The sequence below is a fragment of the Balaenoptera acutorostrata genome, chromosome 9 (genome assembly GCF_949987535.1).
Source record: "Balaenoptera acutorostrata chromosome 9, mBalAcu1.1, whole genome shotgun sequence".
Taxonomy (NCBI): domain Eukaryota; kingdom Metazoa; phylum Chordata; class Mammalia; order Artiodactyla; family Balaenopteridae; genus Balaenoptera; species Balaenoptera acutorostrata.
This window is the reverse complement of record NC_080072.1, coordinates 72,567,399-72,580,519: the sequence shown is the minus strand read 5'-3', so window position 1 is coordinate 72,580,519 and position 13,121 is coordinate 72,567,399. Positions and strand designations below refer to the sequence as shown.

The 13,121-nt window shown below is 50.7% G+C and overlaps 1 protein-coding gene across 2 annotated transcripts; it reads left to right on the top strand.

The window, feature by feature from the left end:
* The first annotated feature begins 467 nt into the window (after positions 1-467).
* GPR83 (G protein-coupled receptor 83) lies at positions 468-12,822 on the top strand. Of its 2 annotated transcripts, XM_007189811.2 has the most exons (4): positions 468-833; positions 5,491-5,616; positions 8,811-8,944; positions 12,198-12,822. In XM_007189811.2, the coding sequence occupies exons 1-4, from the start codon at positions 468-470 to the stop codon at positions 12,820-12,822; spliced, it is 1,251 nt and encodes a 416-aa protein (XP_007189873.1). The 2 variants fall into 2 exon arrangements, with proteins under 2 accessions (XP_007189873.1, XP_028024234.1); XM_028168433.1 differs by lacking the exon at positions 5,491-5,616.
* The last annotated feature ends 299 nt before the right edge of the window (positions 12,823-13,121 follow it).

Genomic DNA, 13,121 nt, shown 5'->3' with positions numbered 1-13,121 from the left:
ACCGCCCCGGGGCGCCTTCCGCCCGCTCCCCTTCCGATGGCGAGGCTTAAGCAGAAAGCAGGCGGATGAGTGTTTTTAGGGAAACAGCCCTGACGCCTGGCTGGAGTTTTATTTCTAGAGCGAGAGCGGGCTGGGGCCGGGGGTGGGGAAGCCCGCCGAGCCGGAGCGCGTCACGGTCGCCCGGAGAGACGCCGCGCCGCCCGATAGGCAGAGGCACTCGCTCGCCCGCAGCCGGGGGGCGCAGCGGAGGCACAAAAGTGCGGCCGGCGACCCGGAGCGCGCCGATCGCGGGCGGGAGGCCGGCGGGGAGTGGGCGCCGAGTGGGCGCCGGCCGGGCGCAGCGAGGCTGGGAGTTTCTGCGCACACAGCCCCGCGCGCTCCTCTACGCGCGCCCAAGCGCACGTGCGCGGCCTGGCGGGACGTCCCGCCCGCCCCGTCCCGTCCCGGGCGCCGAGGCTCCTGCAAAGATGATCCCTCGGTGCGTGCTGCTCTGCCTCCTCGCAGTGGCGCGAGCCGCGGACGAGCAGAGCCCGGAGGCGGCCCTGGTGGGGCCCAACGCCTCGCACTTCTTCTCCTGGAACAACTATACCTTCTCCGACTGGCAGAACTTCGTGGGCCGGAGGCGCTACGGGGGCGAGTCCCAGAACCCCACGGTGAAAGCCCTGCTCATCATGGCTTACTCCTTCATCATCATCTTCTCGCTCTTTGGCAACGTCCTGGTCTGTCATGTCATCTTCAAGAACCAGCGGATGCACTCGGCCACCAGCCTCTTCATCGTCAACCTGGCCGTCGCCGACATAATGATCACTCTCCTCAACACCCCCTTCACTTTGGTGAGACCGCGAGGGCTGGGCTGGCGCTCCGCTCTCTCCTCTCTCTGTCGTCTTCTCTCTTGCTGTCTCGATGTCTCTCTTATTTCCGTTTCTCTCTCTGCGTCCCTCTCCCTCTCTCCACCCGATTTCTGTCCTCATTTCCCTGCAGGTCCCCCTCTTCTGCCTGTCTTCCTGTCTTCATCTTTCTTAGTCTCCTCTCTCTTGCCTTCTCATCTCTCATTTCTCATCTCTCACTCTCCTCTGTTGGTCTGGCTCTTAGTGTGTCTGTCTCTGTCATTCTTTGTCTTTCTGCCTGTCTGTCTCTTGGGGGTCTGTCTCTTTTCTCTATCTCTCGGTGTCTTCATCTTTTTTTCCTCTCTGCGACTCTGTCTTTCTCTGTCTCTGTCTCTCTGTCATCATCTTCTAAGCCAGAGCTTCTGAAGTTCATGGCATTGGGGTCAATGATTCGAGTGTCTGCAGCCAGCTGTGAACAAATGACCATTTCCTGTTTAATGTCACTGAGCATGAACCTGCTTGATGATGGTGCAGTAAATCAAAGCCCCTTGAAATTCCAGCATAGATCGTTAGGTAAACTCCCCCCGCCTCCCAACCAGAGTACAGCCCATTAAATGCCCCAGCATGGGGTGCTGCTTTGCACCAAGCTGAAATATCAAACAGTTGCTAGTTGTTAACGGAACCATGAGTGAATTTTCCTAAACCACTTATTTAAATTGCATTTGCCTTCTGTGGTTTGACAGCGAAGTCTGTGTGTGAAGACTGTGTCGTGGAAGAGATGAGGGTGAGGTGGGCTTGGGCCCCAGAGCTGGGGCAACCTGGGGGGATTCGCACAAGGTTGGTGGGTGAGCCCCCCTTCTCGCTCCCACAGCCTCCACCGAGCCCTGACTGCTGGGCCTTAGTGGTGTCACTTCTCTCCCTCCGTGACTTGGGACTGTGGTGCTCATGGATGATTGAGACTGGGAGGGCTGTGACCAAGTAATCATCATGACAGTTACACCTTGTATTTCTGCAGCATGAGTTACATTTTTCCAATTTCTGGAATAATCTTGTTGATACTTGAGTTATTACCAAACCGTATCTGTTCATATCTTTCTATCTCTTTCTCTTTCTTACACACACACACACACACTTGACCAGAAATAACAGACAAGCAAAAAGAAGAGGGTGAACTCCCACAAGCCTATCCACCTGTGTGAACGTCCTTCCAACCCTTATGTTTAAAAACTACATTTTCTCTCGTCCTCACTTATGAGAACTTCACTCACATTTTGCAGATAAGGAAACTAAGGCACAGAGAGGTTCAATGCCTTGTCCAAGGTCACTTGGCTAGTAATTGGCAGAGCCAGGATGAGAATTACTTCCCCTGGCTCAAGTGCAGCCAGAGGTCTGTCCACTAAGCCCCTCAACTGGGACCTAGGGGGCAGGGCACCCTTGGACCACTAATCCAAACCATGGACTTCTCCTGCTCTCCTTCCTGCCTACATTTAACAGATTCCTGGTCACTCAGGATGTTCTGGGGACTAGCCAAGGACAAAGGGACTTCCAGATACCCCCCCGCCCCACCCCCCGCACATACACACACACTCCCCCCGCCCTGCTGCCTTAAAGCACAGGACAATGCATCTCTGGCTCCTCCTGGATCCCCCTTGGCTTCTGACTTGACAATCTGCAGTGCTGGGGTTGGATTGGGCCACCCAGGATGGGAACTGGGAGGCCCCAGGGCATGGCCCTCTGCTGCTGCCCAGAGCAGGAGGCATGGCTGGATCTGTGGCAGACACAGGGCAGGTGGGGAGGGAGGCCAGGCTGCAGCTGAGAGCTGACAGCCCCTACCCAGAGGATCTCCTGCAGGAGAGGGGATGTCAGGGTCCTGAGAACCCAGTCTCTGCTCCCGGTTGATCCAAAGCAGCTTGGCCTCCAACCTGACCCATGCAACCATCCCAATCCAAATTCCTGTCAGAGCTTCCAAGGCTCTTGCAACCAGGGGCGGGTCTTCTAAGCCCTCAGCCAGGCTCCTTGAAGGGGTAAGATGTCCTGCCCTTGGGCTGGTTGCTGACAATATCCTTCCTCCCTGGTCTCCCTTTCTGTCCACTTTATACTCTACGTCGGCATGAAGTCCAGCTCTGATCATTGAGAGAAAAGCGAACAGTTATGCACAACTCCCACGGCAGAGCCATACACACGGAATGTGGTGGAGCCTGGAGAAGGCGATCGTTTACTTTGACCTGCCAGAGTCCCACGAGAGGGTCAAAGGAGACTTTTCAGGGCACATGGCATTTCAAAGGGGCCAGGATAAGTAGGCATTTCCCAGGCCTAGATGAACGTTCATTGCAGACAGAGGGACCCGGGAGAACAAAGGCAAGGGTATCCAAGTTCACGGTGTGTTGAGGGAACGCTGAGCGGTTCACTGTAGCTGGAGCAGCGGAGGCAAGAAGGCCAGTGGAGGAGCCAGCAGGGCAGGGGGAAGCAGAGATGGCCAGAAGGAAAGGCTGAGGCAGGGCTGCGAGCGGGCCTGGGTGCTCGTCAGGCATCTGGCTGTCTCTTGAAAGGCATGATGATTCTAAGCAGGCATCTGATTTCTGATTAAGAAAATGCTGTCAGCAGCGTGAAGGCTGAATTACAGGGGGACAGACTAGAGGACAAGGAAAGCTGTCTGGAGGCCATTATGGACCAGGTGAGAGATGACGGGGGATTCCACTCGGGCCACGGCCTTGCTACTGAAGAAGAGGGAATGGATTTGAAAACCCTTCGAGGTAGCACTGGTTGGCTTTGGTGATTCATTGATTGTGGGAGGTGAGAAGTAGGAGTGGCTAAGGATTTCCTGCTCTGTAATGTTATTGGGCTGCTCCTCCCTGCCTATTTCCAAAGAGAGTAGTGTCCATGGTCTGCTGTCCCAGGTTCATGATCAGACCAGACTTGTCCCTCATGACTCTCATCCACACACTCCAGCCAAACAGTTCCAACCCTTGTTCCCCAAACAGGTCCTGGGATTTCTGACCTAGTGCCAAGCCCTTTGTCCTTATCTCCCCATGGGCAAATCCTACCTATTCTTTAACGTTCATCTCAAATGTCTAGTATGTTACAATAATGGCAGTTAATACTGTTAAGTACTTGCTATGTACTAGGCACTGTCGTACCTGCTTTACCTGTGTTATCTGCTTTACATGTGTTTGAGTTTCATAACAATCATGTGAACAAGGGTTAGCCCCATTTTACAGATGAGGAAAGTGAGGCTCATTGGGCCTAAGTGCCTTGCCCAAGGTGGCAGCTATCAGTAGCAAATACTCCGCTGTAAATCACTATGCAATATTCTTCCTCTCGAGCTGACCTGCTCTATTTCTTTCCATGTCTTCTCTCGTTCTCTCTGCCTCAGCGCACTCCCACCCCACCTGGTGGCCCTTTGTCTGGGCCTTCTGTAGGGCACTGACTACTTTCTGTCTTGCATCTGAGATACCTGAGTCTTCCTCTGCCCACATTGGAAGCTCCTTGATCAGAATCAAGGCCTGATCTCTCTCGGGCATGGGGCATTACTCACAGGAGCTCAGGAGCTGAGTGAGTGAGCAAATAGCCATGGAGGATGTGGGGTGAGGCCTAGGCCTGCTCCCTGGACCCCACATGCCCTGGGAGCTTGTCTTCTCTCCCTGCCCAGACCCTGGTCCCTGCTCCCACCTCTGCAGGCCCCTGGGACTCCTTCCCAGATGACGTGTCGCAGGCCTGCTTAGCTAGGGCTCCAGAGCACAGCCCACGTGCTGTGTTGTGACTCTTCAGATGTATCTCCTCCATGAGTCTGAACTCATAAGAGCCAACAATGCATTTTACTATTACCATAAAAATGGCTACTATTTATTTCTAATCATATCTTTCTAGCAATCTGCCAGACGTGTTCCACACTTTGTAGCCTTTTAAAAATTATTTTATTTTTTAATTTTTTATTTACTTACTTATTTTTTATTAAGTAGTGTTTTTTTTTTTTTTTTTGGCTGCGTTGGGTCTTCGTTGCTGTGTGCGGGCTTTCTCTAGTTGCGGCGAGCTGGGGCTACTCTTTGTTGCTGTGCGCAGGCTTCTCATTGCGGTGGCTTCTCTTTGTTGCACAGCACTGGCTCTAGAGTGCAGGCTCAGTAGTTGTGGCGCACAGGCTTAGTTGCTCCGCGGCATGTGGGATCTTCCCAAACCAGGGCTCGAACCCGTGTCCCCTGCATTGGCAGGTGGATTCTTAACCACTGCGCCACCAGGGAAGTCCCTGTAGCCATTTTTTTTTTTTAAGTTGATCCCTACAATAAGATACAAGGTAGAGATTTTTAAGCCTTTTTTTTTTTTTTTGTAAATGAGTAAACTGAGGTTCAGAGAGGTTACCTACCTTGCCCAAGGTCACACAGCTAGAAAAGATTAGAGGTGGGAAATCTAACTCCAGAGCCCATGTCCTTCCCACGCTGTCCTGGCACTGAACAGGGCCCAGCCATAACAGCAGGGTCAGGGTTTGTTGAACTGAATGATAGAGAATGAGTCATGCTGGAGAAAAGCATGTGTGACCCACAGTCCAGCAGTGCAGAGGAAGAAGGAGGAGGGGGAGAAGGCTCCTGTGGGATGCTCCTCAGAGACCACAGGGAGCGGGTGTCAGTGTCAAGGCCTGTCTGTCTCCTGATGTTTGTGGGCTCGTCTCCAGGTCCGCTTTGTGAACAGCACGTGGTTGTTCGGGAAAGGCATGTGCCACGTCAGCCGCTTCGCCCAGTACTGTTCCCTGCACGTCTCAGCCCTGACGCTGACAGCCATCGCCGTGGACCGCCACCAGGTGAGGGCACCCGCCCCCCGATGCCCTGTCCTTCCCTCCCCGGCTTTGCTTTCCAGGGGGCTGAAGGCAGTGTTTTAGCCCATTTTTCAATGAGCATATTTGTCTTCTTATTGACCACTATGAGCATTAAATTAGGCATATAGCCCCTAAAATAGGAGCTAAAGTAGGCATACAGCCCCCTTTGTGCTAGGGGCTGCAAAACATTATTCCATGTGTGTTGCTCCAGTGAAGACTCACTGCTGGCATTTTGTGTGTCAGAGCTGAAAGAGTTTGTTTTGGGGGGTTGAAAAGCAGATCTGGAAAATCACAGATGAAAAGAGAGTGGCAAATGCAGGTCCGAGGCAAGGCTCCTGGCTGGGAGATGAGATGGATATTTCTGGACCCAGGTTGTGGAAGAGGTAAACAAGCTGGAGGGGGGGCGGGCAGGTGGCAGGCGCAGGTGTCGGGTGACGTAGGGAGGCCCAGCTTCCTGTCCTGCTCCGTCAGATTCACATGGGTTGATGTGGTGAAGGGAGCTGGAAAGGACCTGAGGGTGCCCATCCTGGAGGGGGGCGGCTTCACACAGGCGCCTCACTCATGCTGACTCAGTGAACCATTGTTGTACACTGGGTCTCTGCTGAGTCAAGGTGTGCAGGCTCAGGAAAGGGCATGCATAGCTTGCCCAAGATCACATGCCTGGTGATTGATGAAGGTAGGAATAGGACTGAGGTCTGTCTGGCTCAAGCTTCATGCTCGGATCTCTAGAAGATCACTAGTCTGCTCTGAGAAGACGCAAGGGCACCTACAAGGATGGTATCGTAAGGGCCACCAGGACAAAGAGAGAATTTATTCTAAGTAGCTCCAAGAGGTACAACAACGACCAAGGGATAGGAAGCTTCTAAGATACAGACTCAAAGATGCAGCTCAATATGAGGAAGAGTTTTCTAATAGAAGTGTCTGAAGGTGGACAAAGCTACCTGGGGAGGTGAGTTTCATGTCACCAGCCATATTTAAGCAAGGCTTGGATGAGCACTTGATAGGGCTGTTTTAGAGGACATTCATGCATCTAATGGGGAATTGGACTTGGCAAACTTTGAGATCTCTTTAACCCTGAAATGCCGTCATTTTGGCATTTATGTTACAGATGTTTTGGTGCAAAGTGTGAAAAGGTTGCATACAAATATTTCCTGCCTTTTCTTAACCTTCTCCCCTAATTCAACAAGAGGGACTCTGGATCACCTTTACTTGGACTATACCCACCGCATTTAACACAGCTAACTGAGGGTTGACCCTTGGGCCAAAGGCAGGTCTGAGGAGCAAGGGGGCAAGTCTTGCCCACATTGGCCACAGTGCTGTGACATATACCCTCACATGGGATCCCGTCCTAGAGTCTACAGGTTCTTCATGTGTCCAGGGCCTCTGACTGAGGCTTCCACTCCCTTTATCAACCTGAACCACGATGGCATGTGAGGGGCAAGGATGGCAAAGTCCAGAATGGAGATGTGCTGGGCAGCTTCTAAAGTCTAGTCCATTCCTCCCATAAAACCTTAAAAAATTGGGAGAAGACTTTGGGAGGACACAGCAGAATGTCCGGTGTGTCCTGGGATGGCATCCTGAGATCTGACCCGACTCACCTATCCCCAAATGGCTTTCTCAAGAAATAATGATTCTAATCTTGCAACCTAAGTGTTCATCAACAGATGAATAGATAAAGAAGATGTGGTATCTATGTATAATGGAATACTACTCAGCCATAAAAAAGAATGAAATTTTGCCATGGATGGATTTGGAAGGCATTATACTAAATGAAATAAATCAGCCGGAGAAAGACAAATACTGTGTGCTACCACTTATATGTGGAATCTAAAAAATTACAACAAACTAGTGAATATAACAAAAAAGAAGGAGACCCACAGATATGGAGAACAAACTAGTGGTTACCAGTGGGGAGGGAATGGGGAAGGGGCCATATAGGGGTAGGAGATTAAGAGGTACAAACTATAGGTATAAAATAAGCTACAAGGATATGTTGTCCAACATGGGGAATATAGCCAATATTTTATAATAACTATAAATGGAGTATAACCTTTAAAAATTGTGAATCACTATATTGTACACCTGCAATTTATACATTATACATCAACTATACTTCAATTTAAAAAAAAAAGGAATAATGATTCTAATCTTAAAATGAGGATGCTGTTAAATTCCCAAGTCTTTATTTAAACCTTTTAGGAGAATTGATTGGCATACAGTAGCAATCAATTCCAAGATGCTTTTCAGCCCAAAGCCTCTAACAATGGTTTAATTTGGGGCTTGGGAAAGCTGGGCCCCTCTGCAATTTTAGAAATGGTTTTCAGAGACAATGTGGTGAACCCCCAAATAAAGGGCAATGCAGCTTCCCATGATAAGTGGTGAGAGTCTCCTCCCGACGTGTGTCGCCCTCAGACCCCTCGGAGCCCTTTGTAACTTAAAGGATCTGGAATCATGGGCAGACGAGATGAGATCCCGAGGTGCCACGGCTGCTCCCGTGCCAGCCTCGCTGTGGGCGTCGTGGGAACAGACCTCCTCCTTCACCGCTCCCCCGTCCTCTCACTGCACCCGGCTTCTGCCACGCATGACCTGCAAGAGGCATTTTTTTAAATTAATTATTTATTTTTGGCTGCATTGGGTCTTTGTTGCTGCACACGGGCTTTCTCTAGTTGCGGCGAGCGGGGGCTTCTCTTCGTTGCGGTGCGCGGGCTTCTCATTGCGGTGGCTTCTCTTGTTGCGGAGCATGGGCTCTAGGTGAGCAGGCTTCAGTAGTTGTGGCTCTCGGGCTCAGTAGTTGTGGCTTGTGGGCTCTAGAGCACAGACTCAGTAGTTGTGGCCCACGGGTTTAGTTGCTCCGCGGCATGTGGGATCTTCCCGGACCAGGGCTCGAACCCATGTCCCCTACGTTGGCAGGCAGATTCTTAACCACTGCGCCACCAGGGAAGTCCTGCAAGGGGCATTTGAACTGCCTGGAGTCTCTGAGTCCAGGTGACACCCTCTCTGTACCCCCATGGGCTGGACGGTGGGGTGATGCAGCTCAGGGGCTCGATCATGAGTTAAGGGGTGCTTGACTCTATGTAGGACCTACCTGCCTCATTGTGACAAGTGAGCTGCATCGTCTGGATTTCTTAGTTGCTTCAAACTGTCTTCAGCCAGTGATGCCCAGTTTGCTTGTCTTCCAGGTCATCATGCATCCGTTAAAACCCCGGATCTCAATCACAAAAGGTGTCATCTACATCGCAGTCATCTGGACCATGGCGACGTTCTTTTCACTTCCACACGCTATCTGCCAGAAGTTATTTACCTTCAAGTACAGGTGAGATGAACTAGTGGGGAGCAGCCTGGGGATCCGGAGAACCTTGACAGAGGGAAATCTGAGCCCCCTCTGAATCTCAGAGTTACCAGTACCTGCTGCACTGAGCCGTTCTCTCTGTCTCCTTCCCATCCTGTTGCTTCCAGGCCCGTGCGTATCCTCTGCACTTTTTCTGCTTTTTCTCGTCCTTTCTTCGCAGCACTTTTAGCTTCCTCTTTAATCTCTGTTCCTTTGTCTGTAAGGTCAAGGCAATAGCAATCGGCTTCTGCCACTGGGGACAGGTACCAACCCAGACTGAGATTCAGGATCACCCAGACCCTGTTTAAAACGGTGATGTTTAAATTCCCTTGCACAACCTACGAACAAACATGTATATCTCTAAGTGTCTCAGGCAGGATGCTCTACCCCCCTCCCCACCACCTCCCATTTATCATATGCTTTGTCCTGTGCTCTCACAGAATGGAAAGCACTCAGTGTCTTGAAATTTAAACACTCGTGTGTGCTGCTAGTTAGTTAAGGCGATCTCCCCTGTTAGACTGTGAGGTTGGGGGGAGCTGGCCCCATTTCTGATTTTGCCATCTTGGCGTCCCTAGCATCTATGTTACTGTCTTCACATCACGAGCTCTCTGTACATAGTTACTGAATGAATGAATGAACTTAGAGTGATCTTCATCAGTTCATTGTTGTTTCAGCCGAAGTTCCATAGAAACAGATCCTGAGATAAAGGAAGGTACGTGTGCCTGGGATTTTTAAGAATGTGCTCCCGGGGTAATGGGTAAGGCAGTGGAGAAGCTGGACAGCAAATGGGGAGAGACCAAGGGAGGGTGTGGTTTGCAGAGGGAGCTCTGGAGCAGACTGGTAACGCAGAGTTTGCCCGCTTTGAGCCAAGGGAGCTGGGCTTTCATATTCCAGGGCTTCCTGGGGAAAATGGAGATACCTGGCCACTTCTGGCTCATAATGGATCTGTGGGAAGTATCTTCAGTGGCCTTAGGGTAGTCCTAGGCCCCTAGAAGATCACAGCTGACAGCTGTGTCTGGTCGGGTGGACCGGAGCTGGGGGCCTGGTGCTCCAGAACAGTAAAGGGGATCTAGGGGGTGCACTGCTGGCAGGTCTTACCATGTGCTGCCTCACCTGAGACATACATTTACATACACTCCTGTGACATAAGCGGGGTCCAGAGAACAAGCTCTGAAGGCCAATTTCAACTAAGTTATAAAGTCTCTGTCCCCGAATTCTAGGCTATTGAATGAATCACATACCCACCCCTTCCCAGCATTCAGACTCCCCAGCTGCCTTCATATATGGAAGGCTATTTCTTTTTTCTGCTAACAAAAGCGAAGAGAGTTTTATTTCTTTCACTAGTGATGGCCACCTGCACGTATAACAAGATCAACAAGCTACATGGTATGATGGAAAAAAAAAAGTAGCAATTTTGAGTTGCTGCTTAGAGATTTTACAGTACGAAAACCCTGCTCGCACCCAGAGTCTGGACATTTAGATAAAGACCCGAGCTTAGGATTCCTGCCACAAGTTCCCGCCTTGCTTTTCCCAGGGCATCTTTTAAAATGACCACTTGTGAAAAATTAGTGACCTCTGCCCCAACCACCTTATAAGTAACAGGTGCTTGCTACCCTGCTCTCTCTCTCCTGCTCACCTGTGACCTGGGAGGGAGGACTGCCCTTCTCCTGGCTCATAGTGCCCCCATTCTGGGATATAAGTAATAGTCTTGTGACTTCCTTTGTGTGAGTGTATTGAAACTGCGCCTTCAGTCAAAACGGCCCCTGGGTTTTGAGCTCCTGAGCTCCTGAGGGAGCTCCCTGCCACCTCATTCAGCAGATCATAATCTGCATATTCTTAACCCACCAGCTCTGGGTTTTCCAGCATACACAGATGTCCCTAAAAAATTTGAAGAGGACTGGCTACATTCCGTAGAAAATAAGTACTTTTTGTCTGAGTAGCTGAAGGTGTATGAGTTCAGGCATTGCCACTCACATTCTCAAGACCCATTTCTTTGCCCCGTTCCTTGGATCCCCTCTGGAATGGGAGTAGGTAGTACAATGGGAAATTCCAAGATTTCCTGAATCCATCATGCTCCCAGGATGAGTTAATTCTAAGACTAGGAACACCAGTGTTGCATTCATTTATTGAACAAATATTTATTGGGTGTCTATTCTGGGCTAGGAATAATACAAAGTAAAGAGGACACAGAGTGATCTAGGTGTATTTCTCTTTTTTAAAAATTGAAGTACAGTTGATTTACAATGTTGTGTTAGTTTCAGGTGTACAGCGAAGTGATTCAGTTATATATATATATGAGTGTGTGTGTGTGTGTGTGTGTGTGTGTGTATAAATTCTTTTTCAGATTCCTGTTGGTTATCTATTTTATATATTGTAGTGTGTATATGTTATCCCAAACTCCCAGTTTATCCCTCCCCCTGACCTTTCCCCTTTGGTAACCATAAGTTCGTTTTCTATGTCTGTGGATCTATTTCTATTTTGTATATAAGTTTGTTTGTATCATTTTTTTTTAGATTCTATGTGTAAGCAATATCATATGATATTTGTCTTTCTCTGTCTGGCTTTCTTCACTTAGTATGATAATCTCTAGGTCCATCTGTGCTGCAAATGGCATTATTTCATTTTTTTTATGGCTAAGTAATATTCCATTGTATATATGTACCACATCTTCTTTATCCATTCATTTGTCGATGGACATTTAGGTGTATTTCTTTCTTTATTTCTTTCTTTCTTTATTTCTTTATTTTTTTTGGCTGTGTTGGGTCTTTGTTTCTGTGTGAGGGCTTTCTCCAGTTGCGGCGAGCGGGGGCCACTCTTCATCGCGGTGCACAGGCCTCTCATTGTCGCGGCCTCTCCCGTGGTGGAGCATAGGCTCCAGACGCGCAGGCTCAGTAGTTGTGGCTCATGGGCTTAGTTGCTCTGCGGCATGTGGGATCTTCCCAGACCAGGGCTCGAACCCGTGTCCCCTGCATTGGCAGGCAGATTCTCAACCACTGCGCCACCAGGGAAGCCCTAGGTGTATTTCTTACCTATATCGAACGCCCAGCCTAGTGGGAGAGCTGAAAATGTAATCAGATAATTAGGCTGCTCGTCACATGTGCTGTAACAGACGGATGTACCAGGAGCCCAGTGGAGGGAGAGGCCAGTGGTTCCTGGGATGGGGCTTTTCCATGCTAATTTCACACCCTCCTTCTCTATTCCTCTCCCTCCTCACTGTCTCTCTCTCCCCTGCCCCCAGTGAGGACACTGCCCGCTCCCTGTGCCTGCCAGACTTCCCTGAGCCAGCCGACCTCTTCTGGAAGTACCTGGACTTGGCCACGTTCATCCTGCTTTACATTCTCCCCCTCCTCATCATCTCCGTGGCCTACGCCCGCGTGGCCAAGAAGCTGTGGCTGTGCAACACCATCGGGGATGTGACCACGGAGCAATACCTGGCCCTGCGGCGCAAGAAAAAGAAAACCATCAAGATGCTGATGCTGGTGGTGGTCCTCTTCGCCCTGTGCTGGTTCCCCCTCAACTGCTACGTCCTCCTCCTGTCCAGCAAGGTCATCCACACCAGCAATGCCCTCTACTTTGCCTTCCACTGGATCGCCATGAGCAGCACCTGTTACAACCCCTTCATCTACTGCTGGCTCAACGAGAACTTCAGGGTCGAGCTGAAGGCGTTACTGCGCATGTGCCAAAGGTCGCCCAAGCCTCAGGAGGAGCGGCCGCCCTCCCCGGTCCCCTCCTTCAGGGTGGCTTGGACAGAGAAAAGCAGCGGCCGCAGGGCTCCACTAGCCAACAGCCTCCTGCCCTCCTCCCAGCTCCAGTCTGGGAAGACAGACCTGTCGTCCGTGGAGCCTATCGTGGCAGTGACCTAGAGGAGGAGGGCAGGAAGGGGTGGGGGGGGCGGGGCTCTGTCTCCAGATGAGGCTGGGAAAGGGCCTGAGGACAAAGCCTGGAAAACAGGCTGTCCTCACACCCCTTCACATGCTGGAAGCACTTCCTGAAGAAGCCCAAGGACGTTTGAGTGCCTAGGCTCCTCGACCCGTCAGATGGGAAAACGAAAAGACAACTCCCAGCTCGACACGTGTTTGTGAATTCCTGTCTGAGACATGCTGGTTCCCTGAGCAGCCAGGGGACCCTGGACAGCTTCGGCCCCCGTGGGGGCTGAGTCAGT